Consider the following 23,588-nt stretch of genomic DNA (forward strand, 5'->3'; position numbering starts at 1 on the left):
GTACTGGAGGTGGGACTGACCAGAACTGGACACAGTACTGGAGGTGGGTCTGACCAGAACTGGACACAGTACTCGAGGTGGGACTGACCAGAACTGGACACAGTACTTGAGGTGGGACTGACCAGAACTGGACACAGTACTGGAGGTGGGTCTGACCAGAACTGGACACAGTACTCGAGGTGGGTCTGACCAGAACTGGACACAGTACTCGAGGTGGGACTGACCAGAACTGGACACAGTACTCGAGGTGGGACTGACCAGAACTGGACACAGTACTGGAGGTGGGACTGACCAGAACTGGACACAGTACTCGAGGTGGGACTGACCAGAACTGGACACAGTACTGGAGGTGGGACTGACCAGAACTGGACACAGTACTCGAGGTGGGACTGACCAGAACTGGACACAGTACTCGAGGTGGGACTGACCAGAACTGGACACAGTACTCGAGGTGGGTCTGACCAGAACTGGACTCAGTACTCGAGGTGGGTCTGACCAGAGTCTGTACAGTTTGATCCTGAGTTCCTCTGACTGGATTCTCCTGTTTAGGATTTTTAGTCCAACATTATTTTGTCTTTGTTTTTGCAGCTCTGCGTTGGTTGGACATGTTTCGTGTTGAGTTTACTGAGACTTGTAGCCTCTGCTGCTTTGCTTTTTCCCATCTCTCTTTGCCCCTCTGATGAACCTTTAACTTCTTCTGTATATTTTTCTATTCCTCCCAGAGAGCTCCTTCCCCTTCCTCTCTGCAGGGTTTGTAAAGGTTATTTTTCCTCTTTATATCAGTTTTAATTTGTTTGTTGAACTATTTTGGGTCTGATCTGAGTTGTATAGTTTTGGGTCTGTGTTTCCTGAGCCCAGTTTGCTGTATTCTGGCTCCATATTGTAAAATTGCAATCTTGTTTCTCTGATTTTGGTTCTGAACTGCTACTGCAGGCCTGAAAGGGTTAATCTTCAGACAAAGTGAGTCATGAAAGTGAAACTAACATTGTCACTCCCTGCTCCGAGTGTTTATAAGAATTTCACTTCCTGCTCTGGTTCCTCGCTCTCTCCGGTGCTGTGTGAAAACTCTTCAGGTGCTGTAACAATGGAGCCCGGAGCTTTAGAGGCTGAATTAACCTGTGCTGTGTGTCTCCACGTGTACCAGGATCCTGTGGCATTACCCTGTCTGCACAGTTTCTGTTTGAAATGTATTGAGGGAGTTTGGGCCCAGACAGCAGGCCCAGGAGGTGTTGAGTGTCCTCAGTGTCGCCGGAAATTCAACCCCAGGCCCAGACTGGAGAGAAACTTCACGCTGTGTAATATAGTGGAAAAATACAACCGCTCACAGCCTGCTGCTGATTCAGCCGGTGTCATGTGTGAATACTGCATCGAGAATCCAACCCCAGCTGTGAAGACGTGTCTGAGATGTGAAACATCTTTTTGCTCCCTTCATTTAAAACCACATTTACTGAAAGAGGTCTACAAAGATCACACCCTAATTGAGCCTTTGACCAATACTACAGGCAGTAAGTGTCTTGAACATAAGAAATTCCTTGAGTTCTACTGTAAAGATGATGCAGAGTGTGTGTGTGGATCCTGTATAACAGGGAAACATCAATTCCACAAACTGCTGAGCCTAGATCAGGCACAAACTGCAATTAAGGTGAGTGACACAATTTCCGATATTAAATACAGTGAGGGAGAGTTTTCAAATCAAATCAAATCAAATCAACTTTTATTGTCATTGTTAGTGCACAAGTGCAGTACAACGAAATGTAGGCTTGCGGCTCCCGAGAGTGTACATTTGGATTAAGACATTTAAACATTCAACATACATTTGGCTTGTAGTATATTTGGCTTGTAGTATATTAACATAACATAACCATAATAAAGTGCATTGGCAGATGTGCAGGCTTTAGAGTTTGTTTGTGGAGTTCAGTAGGATGACAGCCCTGGGAAAGAAGCTGTTCCTAAATCTGGTCGTACGGGTGCGAATGCATCTGTAGCGTCTCCCAGATGGCAGGAGGGTGAACAGACTGTGGCTGGGGTGAGTAGGGTCTTTGATGATGGACCGTGACCTCCGTAGACAGCGTTTCTGTTAATGACCAACACTAATTGGATCAGATTGCAGACAGTGCTGATGTAGCCCAGTATTTTTTGTTGCCCTGGGTCTGGGTGCTTGTTTTCTGTCAGTCAGATTTACTCCCTCTCCTTTCTCTTACAGTCTGTCTGAGAGAGCAGGGTGGGCACTGGGAGGGGTGTCAGAGTGACCCCGGGTGACTGCCCGTCACCCACACTCAGCCCCTCCTGGGGAGGGCTCTGTAGAGCTCAGTAATTCACTGTGTGGGCACCTGTGAGAACTGGCACTCCATGGCATAGGGCTGGAGAGCAGAGCATGTTGTGGCTGTGGTGTATGTAACTTGTTCCACCTTAAGAGAACTTAAACCTGTTCCACCTTAAGAGATGTACTACTTTCTCTGGCTGCTGTATACGGTAATACCGGTGGTGACCACACCGGTATATAAGTGCTGTGTAGTAATTTGCTGGGTAGTACAGCCCTAACCTCCGAATAGTAAAGACCTATTGAAAGTTATTCTTGTAGTCTGTGTCAGTAATTGACCTTAAATATAACTGGAACACACAGACTTAACAGTGGCGACGAGTCCGATCTTACCCTGTGGCAGTTTACATCCACGGCAGCTTCGTCCTCAGAATGGGCGTCGAGAAGAGGCATCCACCCTCATCATCCTGCTGAACAGCACGTCGCGCGGGAGGCATCGAGGACCCGGAGTGAAGAAGAGAAATTCTGAACTCGAAGCCCCCATCAGCAGCAGACAGCTATCTTCCTTCTACCACGGTGGTGGGTAAGCCAATCAGCGAAAGTCGGCCGCGTTGGCTGTAGCGAAGGGGAGGGAAGACGGAGGAAAGAGGGCGGTGAAATCGACCGCGGCCGGTGAAAAGGGCCGGGCCGCATTCGGGCCGAAAGGCGCAGCGACTGGGGCAGCTGAAGGCGCGAGAGCCGCGGTGAGTTCGAACGCAGCGGGTGCACATAACCGGGCTGCAAGAAGGGCTGCGAGGCGCGACGGCAGGGAAGCGCGAATGCCCACGGGAACCGCGGTGGAGTAGAAGCAGCGTCGGGGGAGTTGTTAACCACTGGGGAGGCGAGACCGGCAGCAGCACAGCAATTGCCATTGCAGCCAGCGGGTGAAGAAGACGAGCGCGCGAAAGACCGCCAAGCGCGGGAAGCCGCCATTTTGGAAAAAAACAATTGCAAAAATGCCTAAACATGGGAACATTAATACTTTTGATAGTGACATCGAAGATTGGACCACGTATGTAGAACGCATAGAAGTTTATTGTAGAGCAAATAAGATACCAGATGGGGAGAAAGCACTAACCTTATTAAACTTAATGGGTGCGAAGACATACGGGCAATTGAAACACCTTCTATCACCAGAGAAACCGGCAGATAAGACTTTCGCGGATATTGTTACCGTCCTGAAAAATCATTTAAGCCCCACGCCGCTGATGCTAGCGGAACGATTTAAATTTTACAGTAGAAAGCAACTGAAAGATGAAAGCAATGCTGAATTTTTAATTGAATTGCGTAAGCTAGCAAAGTACTGTCAGTTTGGAACAGGACTAACAGATGCGCTAAGAGATAAATTTGTGTGTGGATTGTTAAAAGAAGAGACACAAAAGCGACTGCTTGAGGAGAATGAGCTGACGCTTGATAAAGCTGTCGCTATGGCAGCATCGCACGAAGCCGCAGTGAGAGGCATGGCGGTAATGCAGCTACGGTCACCGGAACTCAGCACAAATCAAATGGTCTTGGGTACAGTAAAATGTTATCGTTGTGGAAAGACAACGCACGATCAGAACCAGTGCTGGTTCAAAAATAAGGAATGCAGAAAATGTGGCAGGCTTGGTCACATAGCTAAAGTATGCCAGTCAGGAGAGAAGACCAGCAACAAAAAGTCACCACAGGGAAAGTACAGAAAGGTGCACAAGATGACAGAGAACAGTTCGAACGAACAGAAGTCAGATTCAGATGCCAGCAGTAATGAACTGGGTAGCTTAAGAGTACACAACGTTGGTAAGGAAGCAGACCTCCAGACAATTTGGGTCACACTTCAGATAGCAGGAGTCCAAGTGAAGATGGAATTGGACACTGGATCGGCATTGACGGTCATGAATAAGAAAGATTACAAAAGGTTATTCCAACATATTCCCCTACGGGATACGGAGATTGTATTGAAAACATACACGGGGCAAAGAGTATACCCCATCGGAAAGATAGAGGTAAAGGTGGTCCACAAGGGCAAAGAAAGCCGAGGAATGGACTTATATGTGCTACCTGAAGGAGGTCCACCACTACTGGGACGGGAGTGGATTAGAAAAATGAATATGGACTGGCATTCCTTAAAAGCACTAACGGTAGATGCCAGGGAAACAGATGTCAAACCTAAACGATTGTCCAGAATATTGGACAATGCTAAAGAGGTGTTCCAGCAGGGACTGGAAACACTGAGAGGAATTACGGCAAACATCAAGATTGAAGAACATGCACAACCAAAATTTTTCAAAGCCAGACCGGCACCCTATGCGATACGACCTGCTGTGGAAGCGGAGCTGGAAGCGCTAGAACGTTCAGGAGTACTGTCTAAGGTAGACTGGAGTGAGTGGGCTACGCCCATTGTTCCCGTGATGAAACGTCCTTCGAGCAACAAGCCGGGAGAACCAGGGAAGGTTCGCATCTGTGGAGATTTCAAGATCACTGTTAATCCGGTGCTTCACACGGTGCAGTATCCGCTTCCGCGGATTGAGGATATCTTCGCTTCATTGTCGGGCGGGAAACACTTCACCAAGATAGACCTGGCGCAGGCGTACTTACAGATGGAAGTTGAGGAAGAGTCACGCCAGTACCTCACGATCAACACGCATAGAGGCTTGTACCGGTATAATAGACTGGTTTTTGGAGTGGCATCGGCTCCAGCAATTTGGCAGAGGGCCATGGAGCAGGTATTACAGGGAATTCCAGGCACACAATGTTACCTGGACGATATTCTGATTACAGGAGATGGTGACGAGGAACACCTCGCAAATTTGGAACTGGTGCTCATCAGATTGAAAGAATATGGACTTCGAGTTAATCGGCAGAAATGTGAGTTCTTTCAGAAGCGGATCTCGTACTGTGGCCATGACATTGACCAGGAGGGACTTCATAAGTCTCCTGACAAGATCGAAGCGGTTGTGAAGGCTCCCGCTCCGGTTAATGTATCTCAGTTGAGGTCGTTCCTAGGATTGATTAACTATTACCATAAGTTTCTGCCAAATTTATCCACGGTACTGCACCCGCTGAACGCTCTTTTGCAGAAGGGAGTACCATGGGAGTGGAGCGAGGACTGTAAGAAGGCCTTTCGCAAAAGCAAGGAATTGATAACCTCAGAGGAAGTGTTGGCTCACTTCAACCCAACACTGCCTATTCGTTTGGCTTGTGATGCTTCTCCATATGGTATTGGGGCAGTACTCTCACACAAGTTGCCAAATGGCACGGAGAGGCCAGTCGCATTCGCATCCAGATCATTGACCTCCGCTGAGCGCAACTATGCTCAGATAGATAGGGAGGCTCTCAGCCTTGTGTGGGGAGTAAAGAAGTTTAATCATTACCTGCAGGGCCAAAAGTTTACGCTTCTGACAGACCATCAGCCGTTGGTATCCATTTTTAACCCTAAGAAGGGTGTGTCGGTGATGACAGCACAGAGACTCCAGAGATGGTCCCTTTTCCTAGGGGCACATCAATATCAGATAGAATTCAAAGGTACAAAGCAGCATGGTAATGCTGATGGGCTGTCGCGCCTGCCACTACCTGAAGAAGAGGAGACAACGAAGGTTGACCCTGTAGAGTTATTTCACTCGACCATCATCGAGTGTTTACCAGTCACCAATGCAAGTATTGAAAGAGAAACCAGGAACGACCCGACACTGTCCCGAGTCTACGAGGTGACAGTGAAGGGATGGCCAGCACATGGTGATTCTCTGTTACCGGCATTCTCGGCAAGACGAGACCAGCTGTCCGTCTGTCAAGGAACATTGATGTATGGAACGAGAGTGATTATTCCTCCTAAGTTAAGGGAAAGAGTTCTAAAGGAACTGCATGAAGGTCATCTGGGGGGAGTCAAGATGAAAAGCCTTGCTAGGGCTTATGTGTGGTGGCCGGGTATCGACCAACAGATAGAGGAGCTGACGAAAAGCTGCTCAGGGTGCCAAAAAGTGCAAAATGCACCTCCGATTGCACCGTTGCACCCATGGGAATGGCCTTCAGCCCCATGGCAACGCGTACATATTGACTTTGCTGGTCCATTCATGGACTCCATGTTTCTAATTGCGGTGGACGCACATTCTAAATGGCCAGAAGTGATCAAGATGACTACCACTACTTCAGAAAAGACAATTGCGGTGTTAAGGACGATATTCGCAAGGAACGGATTGCCAGAACAAATATGTTCCGACAACGGACCACAGTTCGTGTCAGAAGAATTCCAAAAATTCTTGAAGAAGAATGGGATGATATGCCCCATATCATCCGGCTACAAATGGGTTGGCCGAGAGATTTGTACAAACATTCAAAAAGGCAATAAAGGCCATGAGCGAAGATCAGATTCCACTACAACATAAGGTGGACAAGTTTCTACTGGCATATCGAAACGCCGCTCACGCAGTGACAAACCAAAGTCCTGCCATGATGTTTTATAACAGGAGGTTGCGGTCCAGGTTGGACTTGTTAAAACCAAATGTGCGGAGGGAAGTTGAAAACAAACAGTTCCAGCATATAAATAACAAGACCACTCGGAGTTTCGAGGTAGGACAACCAGTGTTGGCCAGGGACTATGGAAACGAGAAATGGCAATCCGGAACAATTCGGGCCAGACAAGGACCCCTGATGTACACGGTAGATGTTGGTAAAAATGTAATACGGCGTCATGCTGACCAACTGGTAGAATCGAGAACAAGGGTCGAACCCATGGTTACGACAGAGACAACCGTGGAAGAAGTTAGTGAACCTGAAGTATCTACCTCGGCAGTGAATGTACCTGATGATGATGTCCAAGACATAAAAGACCAACTAGAGGAGTCACCTCAGCAACAAGAATCAGAGACCCCTGAAAGGCGTTATCCAACTCGAATCAGGAGGCCTCCTGAGAGACTGAACCTTTGAACTGTTTCTACATGAAGTTGTATATGTATATATGTTATTATGTTATGTTAAATGGGGATATAACTGTTAAGCTAAAAAGGGAGGATTGTGGTGTATGTAACTTGTTCCACCTTAAGAGAACTTAAACCTGTTCCACCTTAAGAGATGTACTACTTTCTCTGGCTGCTGTATACGGTAATACCGGTGGTGACCACACCGGTATATAAGTGCTGTGTAGTAATTTGCTGGGTAGTACAGCCCTAACCTCCGAATAGTAAAGACCTATTGAAAGTTATTCTTGTAGTCTGTGTCAGTAATTGACCTTAAATATAACTGGAACACACAGACTTAACAGTGGCCCTGTGTAACGCTGGGGGATTCTGCCCTCTGAGCAGCAGGGAGAGGACCATCACCGGTGGGGGAGTGAGGGACACCCACAGGGGGAGACTCAGGGGCTGGGTGGAGAAACTGTTCCTCACAACAAGAGGGAATTGCTGTTTGAGAAATGCTGGTGTGTCTGAGTCTGTCTCCCTTTCCCCGCGGCTGATTGCTGGAAATGGAGGAGCTGAGTCGGTGTGAAAATGTAGCACACGGTGTGTCACTGTGAAAAGAAGCCGGTGTGTGTGAGCTCACTCAGTTTATACAGGGCAGGAGCCTCTTTACTGAGAGACACAGAAGGCAATATTTCTGCTCAGGGCCCAGACACTGAGGCCCCGAGATTCACGGGAAGGCAGGGAGGGAGCAGGGGGCCTGTCAGTGACCGGGAAACACGGAAATTCCGGGAACACGGGGGTCCGGCCGAATTTAACAGCAGAACTTCATTAGAATTGTTTGACTCTGTTTCCCTCCCAGCAGCGGAGCCACACGGAGAGGCTGAGCACTGCCGGGCGGGAAATCCTGTGGGACAAGGCAGGAGCCCGGGGAACGCTGGGGACAGGGAATCAAAGATCAGGGCTTGTGGGGTGGGCTCGGAGCACAGCGGAGAGATTGTGGGCGGAGAAGAGAGAGAGATGGCGGGGGAGAGAGATGGCGGGGGAGAGAGAGAAGGCAGGGGAGAGAGATGAGAGAGAGAAGGCGGGGGAGAGAGAGAGAGGGCGGGAGTGAGATTTTGGGGGGCGATGGTGAGGGGGTGGTCTGAAGATCACGGGTGGGGACAGTTTGCGGGAGTGAGATTTTGGGGGTTGCGATGGTGAGGGGGGGTCTGAAGATCACGGGTGGGGGACAGTTTGCGGGAGTGAGATTTTGGGGGTTGCGATGGTGAGGGGGGGGTCTGAAGATCACGGGTGGGGGACAGTTTGCGGCAGGTTTGTTTGGGGGTTCGGGGGAAGCTCTCCTCCTCCTCCAGGCCCACACGCAGTGCCTGCTGGATCTGGCAGCTCCCGCCTCCCTTCAGCTGTGGGGATTCCCGAGCCCCGGGATACACGGCCCGCAGCCGTTAAATCCAATCGCTGCCAAAATCTGAGGCATGGAGCCTCATTTAAATATTATAATTACCGGCCCGCCTCTCCTGAGCGGGTTACTCGGCCCAGACCCAACCCGCCGCCGTTAAACTGGAAGGAGGCACCTTCCCCGCTTCTTGTCTCCACCACCAACAGTCTCCTGAAACCCCTCTCCTCTGCCCCACCCCCCTCACCTCCAACAACAAGTGACACAAGCTCAGGGACTTCTTTGTCAGCAAGATTGAGGCCATCGTTCAGCTCCGTCTGCCACTTCTCTCCTTTCCCCCAGCCCACCAAACCATCCCCAAGGTTGCCCCTGCTCTTGCCCTGAACTCTCATCTCTCCCTAATTTCTCTCCTATCTCCCCTCATGCCCATTCCGTGCTCATCTTGTCCATGAGACCCTCCTTCTGCTCTCTTGAACCTCTTCCCACTAAACTACAGACCTCCCAACCTCCCTTCCTGGCTCCCATGCTCACTGATAGTGCAAATGGCTCTCAATTCAATTCAATTCAAATTGCTTTATTGGCATGATGATGACAAGGTACATCGTATGTTGCCAAAGCATCGAAAAACATTCATGGTTGTACACAAAAATACAGATCTATCCATACAGTGTATAAACAGATATATCCCTGAGTGTGTAAATATACATTCATATAATTTGCATATACTCTTATATTTAGTGGTTGTCCCTCTGTTTATGGCAAGCTGTAACATAGTGTGCCGCTAAGGTTACACAATTTCTCTCTTCCCCTCGTAGGTATGGGAGTTTTTGGTCGTCATTCAAATTTCTGAATTCCGGGCATATTTTTGTGAATTTTGGGTAGAAATTCTCCCTTATGCCCTGATATTTTCTACAAGCTGTGAGGAAGTGCATCTCTGTCTCCACCACTCCCTGACTGCAGTGAGAGCATATCCTGTCCTCTCTTGGTAGCCGGGTCTGCCTGTGTCTACCTTTTTCGATTGCCAGGCTATGTTCACTAAGTCTGTACATTGCCAAGGTTTTTCTCAGTTTGCTATCCTTTACCATGGTCAGGTAATCAGCCATGTTGTATCGTCTGTTTAGGGCCAAGTAGCAATTGAGTTTGCTTTGGGTTTTTGTTGTTTCTGCCCAATATGACAGATATTTTTCCTTTTGCTTAGCGACGATTGTGTTGGGTCGAATTCTTTGTGTTACGCTGTCACTGTCCTGGGGCTGGTTATTGTTAGTAGTGTTAGTAGTTACTTCACTGAGTCCCAGGACTAGTTGACTGAGGGTATTCTTCTTTATGGTCCTCTCTTGGCATTTCAGGGCTTTGTAATGATAACATTGGGGGTTGCTCATTTCTAGGTGTTTCCAAAATTTGGTGGCTCTTTTTTGGATAGTGATTATTAATGGATATTGGCCTAGTTCTGCCCTGCATGCATTGTTTACGGTTTTCCTTTGAGTCCGGAGGATACTTTTACAGAATTCTGCATGTAGGATCTCAATTGGGTGTTTGTCCCATTTTGCAAATTCTTGTTGTGTTAGCGGTCCCCACACCTCACTGCCATAGAGTGCAATTGGTTCAATTACTGATTTAAAAATTTTGAGCCAAATGCTAATTGGGATTTCTATTTGGATTGATTTTTTAATGGCTCTCTCTCTCTCCTCAGGTACTCCGCTCCCTTTCAAATCTGCCATCATCGCCCCACTCCTCAAAGAAACTCACCTTGACCCCTTGGTCCTTGCAAACTACCGCTCCATCATAACCTCCCTTTCCTCTCCAAAGTATTTGTACATGTTGTCACCTCCCAAATCTGTGCCTCTCTTTCCAGCAACTCCATGTTTGAACCTCTCCAATCCGGTTTCTGCCTCTCCCACAGTATTTAAACAGCCCGACTAAAAGGTCCCAAATTACATCCTGTGTGACGATGACCCTGGTGCACGATCCCTCCTCATCCTTCTCGACCTGTCTGCAGCCTTTGACACGGTGTCACACCACCCTCCTCCAACGCCTGTCCTCTGTTGTCCAGCTGGGTGGGACTGCCCTCACCTGGTTCCACTCTTACCTATCCAGTCATAGCCACAGAATCTCCTACAATGGCTTCTCCTCCCGCTCCCGCACTGTTACCTCTGGAGTCCCCCATGGATCTATCCTTGACCCCCTCCTATTTCTCATCTACATGCTGCCCCTCGGCGACATCATCTAAAAATCACAACGTCAGGTTCCACATGTACACTGACGACTCCCAGCTCTACCTCACCACCACCTTTATCGACCCCTCCACTATCTTTGATTTGTCACGCTGCTTCTCCGACATCCAGTACTGGATGAGCAGAAATTCCTCCAACTAAATATTGGGAAGATCGAAGCGAATGTCTTCAGTCCCGGCCACAAACTCTGTTCTCTAGCCATCGATTCCATCCCCCTCCCTGGCCACTGTCTCAGCCTGAACCAGACTTATCGCAATCTCGGTGGCCGATTTGACCCTGAGCTTAGCTTCCGACCCCTGATCCTCAGCATCACGAGGACCTCCTACTTCCACCTCTGTAATATCACCCGTCTCCGCCCCGCCTCAGCCCATCAGCTACTGACACCCTCATTCAGGCTTTTGTTACCTCCAGACTCGACTATTCCAAAGCTCTCTGACCGGCCTCCTACCTTGCACCCTCCATAAACTAAAGCTCATCTTAAACTCTGCTGCCCGTATCCTAGCTCGCACCAAGTCCCGTTCTCCCATCAGCCCTGTGCTCACTGACCTGCATTAGCTCCTGGTCCGGCAACACCCTGATTTCAAAATGTTCACCCTTGTGTTCAAATCCCTCCGTGGCCTCACCCGCCCCTATCTCCGTAATCTCCTCCAGCCAATCCCACTCAGAAAACTCTCTGTTCCTCCAAATCTGGCCTTTTCTACATCCCCAACTTCCTTTGCCCCACCATTGGCAGCCCCACCTTCATCAGTCTAGGCCTTGAGCTCTGGAATTTCCTCCCCAACCCTCTTCGCCTCTCCCTCTCCTCCTTTAAGACGTTCCTTGAAACCTCCCTCTTTAACCCAGCATTTTCTCACCTGTCCTAATGTCTCCTCCTTTGGCTCAGTGTCAATTTTTGTCAGATTACGCTCCTGTGAAGCACCTTGGGATGTTTTGCTGCGTTAAAATCGCGATATAAATGCAGGTTGTTAATTTAAACACTTTCCAATGAACTTTACAGGAAGAATTGGAGAGAGAAATCGAGAAGCTTCGGCGAGTCCAGCAGAATTGTTCCAGCAAAGAGCGAGACTTGGGGAGATCAGAAGCTGAAATAAAGGTAGGGAAAAGTGGAACTGGATTTCGAAAGGGTTTCTCTCCCCACTGAGTCAATGAGCACATCAGAAACAGGCCTTCCAAACCAGGTTGGTTCTGTTGGGCTGAGTCCCAACTGGGAATGGTAGCGTAGTGGTAATGTCACTGGGCTAGTAATCCAAAGACCTGGACTAATGATCCAGAGAAGTGAGTTCAAATCCTACCACGGCAGCTGGGGAATTTAAATTCTGTTAATTAAATAAAAAGCTGTTATCAGTATTGGTAACCATGAAACTATCAGATTGTCGTAAAAACCCATCTGGTTCACTAATATCCTTTAGGGAAGGAAATCAGTTGTCCTTACCTGGTCTGGCCTATGTGTGACTGAAGTTGCTGCAAGTGGAGAATGCCGTCATTATTATTTAAATGCTTCTGCTCACAGTCACGGGGGCCTCGCGCTCAAGTATCTTTGGGAGAGGGAATGGTGGAAGCGAAGAGGAGAAGATGTGCGCAGAGGGAGGAGGAGGAGGGCAATGAGGGTTCTCAACAGGGGGCCTTACCCACCTAGGGTCTTCCCCACCTAGGGTCTTCCCAGAGCACTCCTCTTATGTCCATTTAAGCGAGGAGCAGTGTATCAGGAGGCTACACTTCACCAAGGAGGTGGTAACAGAACTCTGCCACCTCCTGTAACCAGACCTGCAGCCTGAGAGCAGGGTGAACACGGCTCTCCCTGTGGTAGTCAAGGTCACCGTGGCCCTCAATTTCTTCGCCAGCAGATCCTTCCAGTCTACAGCAGGAGACATAGCTAACATCTCACAGCTCGCCGTCCTTCGCTGAATCCAGGAGGTCACTGAGGCTCTCTACACCAGGAGAAGGGACTACGTTGTCCTCTCACTGAGCAGAGAGAAGAAGGACGAGGACGCATGTGGCTTTGCCAGGATAGGGGCTTCCCCATGGTGCAGGATGCCATCGACTGCACCCACGTGGCTTTGCAAGTGCCGTATAACAATCCTGAAATCTTCCATAACTGCAAAGCCTACATAGAAACATAGGAGCAGGAGTAGGCCATTCGGTCCTTCGAGCCTGCTTCGCCATTCAATATGATTACGGCTGATCCTCTATCTCAGTACCATGTTCCCGCTCTCTCCACATACCCCTTGATGCATTTTGTGTCTAGAAATCTATCTATCTTCTTCTTAAATATATTCAGTGACTTGGCCTCCACAGCCTTCTGTGGTAGAGAATTCCACAGGTTCACCACCCTCTGAGGGGAAAAAATTTCTCCTCGTCTCAGTCCTAAATGTCCTACCCCGTATCCTGACCCCTGTGACCCCTCGTTCTCGACCCTCCAGGCAGGGGAAACATCCTCCCTGTATCCAGTCTGTCGAGCCCTGTCAGAATTTTATACGTTTCAATGAGATCCCCTCTCATTCTGCTAAACTCAGCTGCCAGCCCTCTAGCCGTGCTTTTGGCCAAGTCCACTTCCATTCTTCCCCGTGAGGGCCTGTTTACTTCATGCAATGTATTCCATTGTGGCAATCAAGGACTGTTCCACCGCCACCCTAGCGGCCCTCCCTGGTGTATCATCCACACTCAACTCGTCATCCCACCATGAGCTGAAGACCAGGCCGGCGAGGGTTCTGCCTGGGAGATGGAAATCACCCAAGGTGAGAGAGTCTGAAACTTGAAGGCAAAACGTATGATTATTTGCACAAACCAATCCTCCGTAGAGGTAGTTCTTCTCATCGCTCAGAGAACACCACTGAGTTGGAGATGCCTGAATCGCCCTAAAGGCACCTTCCAGAGGCTCTACCATCACCACCACTGCTGAGTCCTCATCTATCGGTTTCAAGGTGTTACAGGTACACATGATGTAGTGCTCTGACTCATTTGTAAGGTGTTTTGTTTCCTCATCCTTACAAGGATTCTTTGACTCTGGGTTTTACAGGAACAAAAACGTAGATGACACAAAGGTTTAGATTCAACCCAAAACTGTTAGTTTATTAAAACCAACAAAACACAGACAAAAACCTGTTGAGATTCGGCTGAAACTTACAATCACCCATCCGGCCGGTCGTTCCCGTTGTGGACTGTGGGCCTGGATCGGAGATGACCTGTCCCCGTCCTTCATTATCTGACTGCAGCTGCCTACACAGCGCAAACCCCTTGTAGAGTCAACTGATATTTACAATCACCTGTCCGGCTGGTCGTGGCCGACGTCGATTGCAGGCTGGGAGCTGGAGATGACCGTCTTCCCTTCCTTCTTACACCTGGCAGTCGCTGTAGTCAGAGCTAGCTTCCGAGAGAGCTTCTGAGAGAGCTTCTGAGTGAAAGAGAGAGAGAGCTGTGTGTGGTTCCTTCTTACAGTTCTTCCGTCCCGCCTTTTCGAGTCTGGGCCTTCCCCCAACTCTTGTATTCCAATCCACACCCAGTAATCCAAACCACAGGACACGTACAGGGCTGGGGGATGGAAGACAATTCCGTATCTTGTCTCCCCCTCCCTGTGGTACATATTTGATGTGATTTAGTCTTACTGCTGATGTGTTTTACCCAAGGTTAAAGGGTTTTTCATTGAGGCCAGGAAGTCCATTGTTCCAGCGAAATTGGCATTGTTGTCTTATCCATTGAAGATCCATTGAAACCCATTAAAACACGAAGTCTCAATGTCCAAAGTTAAATCACCTATTCACCGTTAAATCACCTATCGAGACGCTCATTGTCCAAAGTAAATGTCTTTTCCAAAGTTAAATTGAAACTCACAGGTGTGTCTGTGCTTCTAGGTCCAACTGCACCTCGCCCCTACCACTGGGCCAAACAGGCTTCCAGCATTTTGCTATTGTACTGGGTTTTTTGAAATCTACACAGTACAGCACTCATCCATGGTCATAAGGAGGTTGCCATTCTTGCCAGGTGCTACGTATCCGCGGGTACCCACCCGGTACGCCGATTCACCTCTGACCACTCCCAGAGACTCTACTTTACATCCCCCTTGATATGTCCCATTCTTGTGCCTCTGTGGCATCATCATTAGAAATCTAAATACATCTGCAGGACCCCCCGCCTGCTGGTCGGGTTACCAGGAGTTCCTGTCTATCATCCTCCCAGTTAATCAGATTGAGACTGCTGACTTCCTTCTGCGCCTGCCGGGGCACTGTCACAATCCTGATGTCTTCAATGTCTGATTCAACACTGTCAATCAAGTCCCAAGCCAGCATATCACATGCTCGCCCCTTGGACTGTAAATCACTCGCCTTCATTACGGCTTTCCCTAGGACCTCTATACCTCTCTGTAACCAGGTTCCCTGCACTTCTACTGTCGTAAGCGCATACTACGTTCCCTGAGCTGTGAACCGCAGGCCCTTGGCGATTTCCTGCGCCACCCAGGAGGCACAGCTACCCAGGCCTGTGATTTGCCATGAATTTAGGACCAAGTTGGCACTTCCAAACAAGCCCCCCACTTCCCATAATATTTTCCGTCTCTGCCGCCCCTTGGGGGCCTCTACTTCGGGGGCTATGTGGTCCTTATAATCACTAAGTAATCGCTGCAATTGATGCTTTGCCCAAGTAATTAATGCTGGGTGATCACCACCATTGGCCTCTAACGCCAGCACTATACTGCTCAGGTTATAGGTTACTTCTAAAGTGACCATAGTTACATCATGTAACAGTGCCTTCGGACCCCCGACACTGATCATGCCATCCATTGGAGGTGGCACCGTGGTGGGACATTGCGATGGCTTTTGATATCCACATGTTGTTAAATCAATGCATCTTATATCAGTACACCCCAACCGCTTAAGAACATCGCTACACAATTCTTGGCAATATTGTCCCACAAGTCCTGGTTCCCAAATGAATGGGGTAATTTAGTCCACCTTGCTATAATGTTGACGGTACTGCTGACCACGCCCGTCATTTTTCCGCGCTGTCCCTTGTGCAGCGAGCAGGAGTATAACCAACGTCACAGTCCGGCGTCATCTTATATGCCGGTGACCGTTATTTCTCCATCAGTATTCACGCTAGTTTGTAGTTGTGTGTAATTGTCACTTCTGGGTCCGATAACGGATCCAGACCGAGTTGGAAGGAGTCTGCTTACGTGGTGCCGTAGGACCAACCGCCTGGGGCGCCGGACACTGAACTTTCCCTTTGTGATGGGCAGGGAGGCTGTTCCAATCGGACTGGTTGACCGGGGGCGGACAGTTCATGGTTGTTGCCACAGATAGTGTCCCAGTATCCTTGTCCCATAGAAACATAGAAGATAGGAGCAGGAACAGGCCATTCGGACCCTCGAGCCTGCTCCGCCATTAAATGAGATCATGGCTGATCATCCAAACTCAGTACCCTGTCCCTGCCTTCTCCCCATATCCCTTGATCCCTTTAGCCTTCAGAAATATATCGAACTCCTTCTTGAATATATTTAATGTATTGTCCTCCACTGCCTTCTGTGGAGGAGAATTCCACAGGTTCACCATTCTCTGGGTGAAGAAATTCCTCCTCATCTCTGTCCTAAATGGCTTACCCCTTATCCTTAGACTGTGACCCCTGGTTCTGGACTCCCCGGCCATCGGGAACATCCTTCCTGCATCTAGTCTGTCTAGTCCTGTTAGAATTTTATAAGTTTCAATGAGATCCCCTCTCATTCTTCTAAACTCCAGCGAGTATAAGCCTAATCGACCCAATCTCTCCTCATACGTCATTCCTGCCATCCCAGGTATCAGTCTGGTGAATCTTCGCTGCACTCCCTCCATGGCAAGAACATCCTTCCTCAGATAAGGTGACCAAAACTGCACACAATACTCGAGGTGTGGTCTCACCAAGGCCCTGTACAACTGCAGCAAGACATCCTTGTTCCTGTACTCGAACCCTCTCGCTACGAATGCCAACATACCATTTGCCTTCTTAACCGCCTACTGCACCTGCATGCTTACCTTCAGCGACTGGTGCACAAGGACACCCAGGTCTCGTTGCACTCCCCCTTCTCCCAATCTATTGCCGTTCAGATAATCTGCCTTCCTGTTTTTGCCACCAAAATGGATAACCTTGCATTTATCCACATTATACTGCATCTGGCCAACCAGCCAACCTGTCCAAATCATACTGGAGTTTCTCGGCATCCTCCTCACAGCACACACGCCCACCCAGCTTTGTGTCGTCTGCAAACTTGGAGATATTACATCTAGTTCCCTCGTCTAGATCATTTATATATATATTGTGAATAGCTGGGGTCCTAGGACCGATCCCTGCGGTACCCCACTAGTCACTGCCTACCACTCGGAAAAAGAGCCGTTTATTCCAACTCTTTGCTTCCTGTCTGCCAGCCAGTTCTTTATCCAAGTCAGTACCTTGCCCCCAATCCCATGTGCCTTAACTTTACATGCTAATCTCTTATGCGGGACCTTATTGAAAGCCTTTTGAAAGTCCAAATACACCACATCCACTGGTTCTCCCTTATCCATTCTACCAGTTACATCCTCAAAAAAGTCCCATATTACATTTGGGATTTATTTTCCATACCTTGGTCGTATGGGTACGTGCGGTGACCCGGTCCGTGATCCATATATTGGGTTTCTTTATCCATTCCCCTTTTCCCCCCTGTGGCAGTTGCATGTATTGTCCTGGATGTAATCAAGTACTTTTATCGATGTGCACGGTGGGCGCCTCCCACGCTATTGTAATTGCCAGGAGGGTGATCGCCATCACGGCCGTCCACCAGGCCGCCATCGTGAGAGAGGTTTATCTGAAACAAAGTAATTAAGAGATCTGCTGCTAGCTTTCCTGTTGGTAGAAACAGAATGTGAGTCATACGGATTAACCTGGGACCAATGCTTCCACTTACCCCCCTTTTGTATGTCCAAACACACACACTTATCGCTGGTGATTAGGACCGTGTAAGGCCCAGACCACCGAGGCACCAGTCCCAGTTTGGACGGCACCCCTTTTACCATTACCCTGTCTCCCACTTTTGGGAGCCCCGATGACTCGGGTTCAGGCCCACGCCCGTGTCGATCTGCCGCTTCTTGCTGCAGCTTTACTTCCACTTTCATCCCTTGAAGCTGTTTACATAGCTCCACTACATACCGTGTCATTCTATCCCTCAGTGGCCCTGTTTCACTCCACCCTTCTATCACCCCTTCTGGTAATCTCATAGCCCTCCCAGTCATTAATTCATACGGAGTCAGTCCTATTGTCCGGTTGGGGGGTCAGGAGGACATCCACCCAGTTCTTACTCATGCTCGTAATCGCTTTTGCTGTAGCCGTTTTCAGGGTTCTATTCATACGCTCCACTATTCTGGAACTCTGAGGGTGGTAAGGTATGTGGAACCTCTGCTTTACCCCCAATAACTGACCTGCCGTCTTCATGACCCTCCCAGTAAAGTGGGTCCCCTGGCAAAGATGTGTGGGTTAGGTTGATTGGCTATGATAAATTGACCCTTAGTGTTAGGGGGATTAAAATATGTGGGGTTACGGGGATCGGGTGGGATATGTGTCGGTGCAGGCTCGATGGGCCGAAATGGCCTCTATCTGCACTGTGGGGTTTCTGTGATTCTGTGATTCTGTGATTTGTAGGGGGACCCCCCCACCGAGGTATCACTTCCTCTGCCAAAATGCTTGCGGCCATAACGGCGGTGCAATCTCGTGTTGGGAAGGCCTTTACCCAGCGAGTGAAGTGATCCATTATCACCAGGCAGTAGGTCTTTCCCCTACTCTTTGGAAGGGGACCGGTGAAATCGATTTGTAGGTTTTCCCATGGTCCCTTCGGTCTCGGGTGATTTCCATACGAACCTTTATCCCCGTTCCTGGGTTATACTGCGCACAGATCAGGCACCTCTGGCAGTGCTTTGCCACGTCCCTGATGTATATCCCCATGATAGATTTCTAGTAAATTCTGTCTGAGACACTCGGGGGGGCTACCACCTGGTCTGCCCCTTCTAACTCCCATACCCCAGTCACATCTTCCATTTCCCAGTGACACTCCCATACCCCAGTCACATCTTCCTTTGCCCCATGACACTCCCATACCCCAGTCACATCTTCCTTTGCCCCGTGACTCTCCCATACCCCAGTCACATCTTCCTTTGCCCCGTGACACTCCCATACCCCAGTCACATCTTCCTTTGCCCCATGACTCTCCCATACCCCAGTCACATCTTCCTTTGCCCCATGACTCTCCCATACCCCAGTCACATCTTCCTTTGCCCCGTGACTCTCCCATACCCCAGTCACATCTTCCTTTGCCCCGTGACACTCCCATACCCCAGTCACATCTTCCTTTGCCCCGTGACTCTCCCATACCCATCACATCTTCCTTTGCCCCGTGACTCTCCCATACCCCAGTCACAACTTCCTTTGCCCCGTGACTCTCCCATACCCATCACATCTTCCTTTGCCCCGTGACTCTCCCATACCCCAGTCACATCTTCCTTTGTCCATGGCTCTTCCATACCTCAGTCATATCTTCCTTTGCCCCGTGACTCTCCCATACCCCAGTAACATCTTCCTTTGCCCCGTGCCTCTCCCAAACCTCTCTCTCTCCCTTTGACATATCTTTGGGCCGTTGCACCATATTTACTTTGTCTTGTCCGATGGCGCAAGCTGCCACCGGGGCCGGAGAAGGGGGCATATTTTCGGCGGCCTCTTTAGCTGCCATATCAGCCCATTCGTTTCCTTTCTGTATCCAATCGCCCCCCTTCTGATGTGCTTTTACCTTGACTACTGCTCCCTCCAGTGGGAGCCCTGCAGCCTCCAGCAGTGCCTTTACTAGCACTTCATGTATAATGTGACCCCCCTGAGGATGTTACAAACCCACTTCGATCCCATGAGGCCATATAATCATGGACTACGCCGAACGCGTACTGACTATCGGTGTAAATATTCACTCGTTTCGTTTGACAAGCCCATAATGCTTCGATAAGAGCTACCAGTTCCGCTACCTGGGCGGAGTCCCCTCCTTCCAGAGCCCCTTGTCGGACCACCCGACCATCTTTCCTCACGACTGCCCATCCCGTATGGGGTGTACCACTTCTAAATTTCCTAGAACCATCGACAAGCATTACTTCACATTCCCCTTCAAGTGGGCTATCTTTTACCCCACAACTTTCCTCATCCTCTACCACTAGTTCACACTGATGTTCTTCTCCTTCCGTTAATATGCCACCCACAGGGTTTAATCCACCGTCTTTAACAATCTGTACGGACTTATCCTTTGGGATAAGTACGGCTTCCCACGCTGCTCTTCGGCTATCTGATACTGCTCTTAACCATCCAGTATTAAGTAGGATATTGTTTATGTGGTTTGTGGGTTTCCCTCTTGATTATGAAGGGTGTCATATCGACCCTCCCACAATCCTGTTTGTGTCTAGCCCTTACCTCTGGAAATTGGGAACACACAAGCCCAAAGACGCCCTCAGCCGTCCAATCCAAATTCCATGTATCTCTTCACTTAAACTTCAATTTCAATTCCTCCAACAGGTACCAGTGTGTTTAACTCTATTCTGATTGTTTCATTCATTATATAGTTTCTCGGTGGAGTATGTGTCAATGCAGGGACACTAATGTCTCCGAGAGAAAGCTATCAGTTTACTACTCTTTACACTTTTCTGCCTTTCAATAGAAAGCGAGGAACATTCTCATTTGGTGGTGTAATTTTCCTGCTTCTATCTTACACCCTCAATCACTTCCTCTCTCCATTGTACACATCCCATTAATTACCATTCATATCTCATTCATCAGCCCTGGAGGAACTTTACTGTCCAGTACAATATTTAAGATAGAAAGCATAGATCACACGTTCTCACTTGGTCCAATTTATTAACACTTTTTATTTATCATTAATTTAGAGGATCTTTTATTTTCCCGAAAGTAACCCAATATATAGTGCCTGGGTCCATTTTGTCATTTCAAAATTATCCCAAAATCCAAAAAGCAGTACTGTTGAACTGACCAGTTTTGTCAGTGTTAAATTTCATTTCTATCAATTTATCTTATCAACTCCAATTTCAGAAACCAGTGATTCCCAGGCTAGGTGGTTTACACCGAGTTTGATCATTAGAGACAGAAGTGCTACAATTAGTTTACAAGGTGACTTCCATATAACAAAAGAAAGCAGAGAATCCATTGTGGCTCTGCTTAAGAACCCAAGGGGTTAATTTATCAAATCATAATTTTCCTTCATTCACTGTGGGGAAATATTAACTTAAAATTAAGAAACTCAAATTTAATAATGTCCAATATCTTTAAATTTAATTCAGCAACACTAAAGTTGCTGCTTGGTGAACTTAAACAGCTGTCAGTGGAAAGGGTTAACTCCTTTGCAGGTTTTTTTTAAGAAGGCTCAAGGCAACTCTGGTTAAACTCTGTTTTCTCTCCCAGTAGACACCCCCCACTGCTTGTTTATCTTTAACGGGTGATCGAGTTGTGATCTAAACAAACTGTCCCGTCCCTGGAGAGTGCCGTGTGCTCAGGGTAACAGCTGTGTGGAAGGGACGTTTGTAATGAGAGTTGGTTTGGGTTTCAGACACGAATCAATGAGCTGAAAGGAAAGCTATCGAAGAGCTTCTCTGAATGGAGGAGACAGCTGGAAGAAGATGAAGAATACGCACTGAAACTGATCGATGAGGAGGGGCTCCGAGCTCTCTCACAGATTAGAAGCTGTTCTGAAGCATTAAACAAGAGGATGGAACAGATTTCATTAATAGATGGAGAAACCCAGAGTCTGGTACAGAGGGACCCTCTCTCCTTTATTCAGGTACATCTTCAATATAAACAGGGCCATGGCTGGGGAATGGGGCGTTTGTGTGAGGCTGGTGTGAGGGCTGAATTGTTTGAAGATTGTTGGTGGGACCGAGCATTGGTGCTGCCCCCTCCGCCCTGCCCTCGGAGTGTTGGTGCCCCCTCCGCCCTGCCCTCGGAGTGTTGGTGCCCCTCAGCCCTGCCCTCGGAGTGTTGGTGCCCCCTCAGCCCTGCCCTCGGAGTGTTGGTGCCCCTCAGCCCTGCCCTCGGAGTGTTGGTGCCCCTCAGCCCTGCCCTCGGAGTGTTGGTGCCCCCTCAGCCCTGCCCTCGGAGTGTTGGTGCCCCTCAGCCCTGCCCTCGGAGTGTTGGTGCCCCTCCGCCCTGCCCTCGGAGTGTTGGTGCCCCTCAGCCCTGCCCTCGGAGTGTTGGTGCCCCCTCCGCCCTGCCCTCGGAGTGTTGGTGCCCCTCAGCCCTGCCCTCGGAGTGTTGGTGCCCCCTCAGCCCTGCCCTCGGAGTGTTGGTGCCCCTCAGCCCTGCCCTCGGAGTGTTGGTGCCCCCTCAGCCCTGCCCTCGGAGTGTTGGTGCCCCCTCAGCCCTGCCCTCGGAGTGTTGGTGCTGCCCCAGGATGGAGTGCAGTGAAATGTGGGATTATTCCCCATTCCTGTGACTGGCCCCACCTACTGTCCCACACTGAACTCTTTACTCTCAATCCCAAATTCACGGTTTGGGTCCATTGGGTGTTGGTTTGTTCATTGACTGATTTGATCTCCTCTCTTTATTCACAGAACTCGAAGCAGCTCCTTTCCAGGTAAGTTCCTCTCAGTCATACAGTAGCTGCTGCTGATAGGGAACCTTCAGCTGTATCTGGGAGAAGAGTGAAAGTAGAATCACGGCTTGGAAACCTTCCCAGATAAGGAGCTTTCAAATGGTGGGAATATTGAGTGATGTGTAACTGGGGTTTGAGGGGTTATTGGCTCAGGCAGCCTGTGGGAAATGGGAGATTCTACATGTCCACTGAGGACTCCCAGCTCTACCTCACCACCACCTCTCTCCACCCCTCCACTGCATCTGTCTGGTTACGCTGCCTGTCCGAGATCCAGTCTTCGATGAGCCAAAATTTCCTCCAATGAAACATTGGGAAGATTGAAGCCATTGTCTTTTAGTCCCCACCACAAACTCCGTTCCCTGGCCACCAATTCCATCCCCCCTCCCTGCTCACTGTCTGAGGCTGAACCAGACTGTTTGTAACCTCAGTGTCCTGTGTGACCCTGAGCTGACTATTCCAATGTTCTCCTGGCCGGCCTCCCATCTTCCAACCTCCATAAACTTCAGCTCATCCAAAACTCTTCCTGTATCCTAACTCGCACCAAGTCCTGTTCACCCATCACCCCTGTGCTCGCTGACCTACATTGACCACTGGTTCAGCAACACCTTGAATTTAAAATTCTCATCCTTGTGTTACAAATCCCTCCATGGCTTCGCCCCTCCCTATCTCTCTAACCTCCTCCAGCCCTACAGCCCTTTGAGATCTCTGCGTTCCTCCAATTCTGGCATCTTGTACATCCCCGATTTCCTTCGCCCCACCATTGGCCGCCGCCCCTTCAGCTGCCTGGTCCCCAAGCTCTGGAATTCCCTCCCTAAACCTCTCCGCCTCTCTACCTCTCTCTTCTCCTTTAAGATGCTCCTTAAAACCTACCTCTTTGACCAAGCTCCTGTAAAGTGCCTTGGGATGTTTTACTACATTAAAGGCACGATATGAAAGCACGTTGTTGTTGTTGAGTGACATGAGCTGTTCCATCGGTGTGTCGAGCTTCTCAGGAACCTGTTAGACAGGAAGTGAGAGAGAGTTAAAGCTGCAGTGACCTGTATCTAACCGAGGCTTCCTAAAGGCTCCATGTGTGTCAGTGACAGCTTTATTCCATTGGGTCAGTAAGTGCTGTGTGATTGGCTTGTTCTGTCAACCAGCCCATGGAGAATGAGGAGAGGGGCAGGTCCCA

The 23,588-nt window shown here is 49.1% G+C and overlaps 1 protein-coding gene and 1 long non-coding RNA gene across 3 annotated transcripts; one reads left to right on the forward strand and one right to left on the reverse strand.

Annotated features, from left to right (window-relative positions):
• The first annotated feature begins 1,012 nt into the window (after nt 1-1,012).
• Nucleotides 1,013-23,355, forward strand: LOC147114247 (E3 ubiquitin/ISG15 ligase TRIM25-like). Of its 2 annotated transcripts, XM_085995928.1 has the most exons (4): nt 1,017-1,642; nt 11,792-11,887; nt 21,377-21,607; nt 22,377-23,355. In XM_085995928.1, exons 1-4 carry the CDS (start codon nt 1,085-1,087, stop codon nt 22,401-22,403), a joined length of 912 nt encoding a protein of 303 aa, XP_085852054.1. In that variant the 5' UTR covers nt 1,017-1,084; the 3' UTR covers nt 22,404-23,355. The 2 variants fall into 2 exon arrangements, with proteins under 2 accessions (XP_085852053.1, XP_085852054.1); XM_085995927.1 differs by having other exon boundaries at nt 1,013-1,642; nt 21,377-23,355.
• Nucleotides 20,662-23,577, reverse strand: LOC147114248 (uncharacterized). Its single transcript, XR_015079394.1, has 2 exons — nt 23,288-23,577; nt 20,662-22,455 (listed from the first exon to the last, which is right to left on the reverse strand). It is a non-coding gene; the product is annotated as an uncharacterized LOC147114248 (long non-coding RNA).
• Nucleotides 23,578-23,588: the final 11 nt, after the last annotated feature.

The sequence above is a fragment of the Somniosus microcephalus genome, chromosome 8, assembly GCF_052327205.1.
Source record: "Somniosus microcephalus isolate GS21.2 chromosome 8, FLI_Smic_1.0, whole genome shotgun sequence".
Classification (NCBI taxonomy): Eukaryota; Metazoa; Chordata; class Chondrichthyes; order Squaliformes; family Somniosidae; genus Somniosus; species Somniosus microcephalus.

What these genes read in the sequence shown, in the direction of transcription:
- LOC147114247 (XM_085995927.1), top strand. Translation starts at nt 1,085, where the DNA reads ATGGAGCCCGGAGCTTTAGAGGCTGAATTAACCTGTGCTGTGTGTCTC. An exon ending in AGGCACAAACTGCAATTAAG is followed by an intron (nt 1,643 to 11,791) that starts GTGAGTGACACA and finishes TGAACTTTACAG; the next exon opens with GAAGAATTGGAGAGAGAAAT. An exon ending in GATCAGAAGCTGAAATAAAG is followed by an intron (nt 11,888 to 21,376) that starts GTAGGGAAAAGT and finishes TTTGGGTTTCAG; the next exon opens with ACACGAATCAATGAGCTGAA.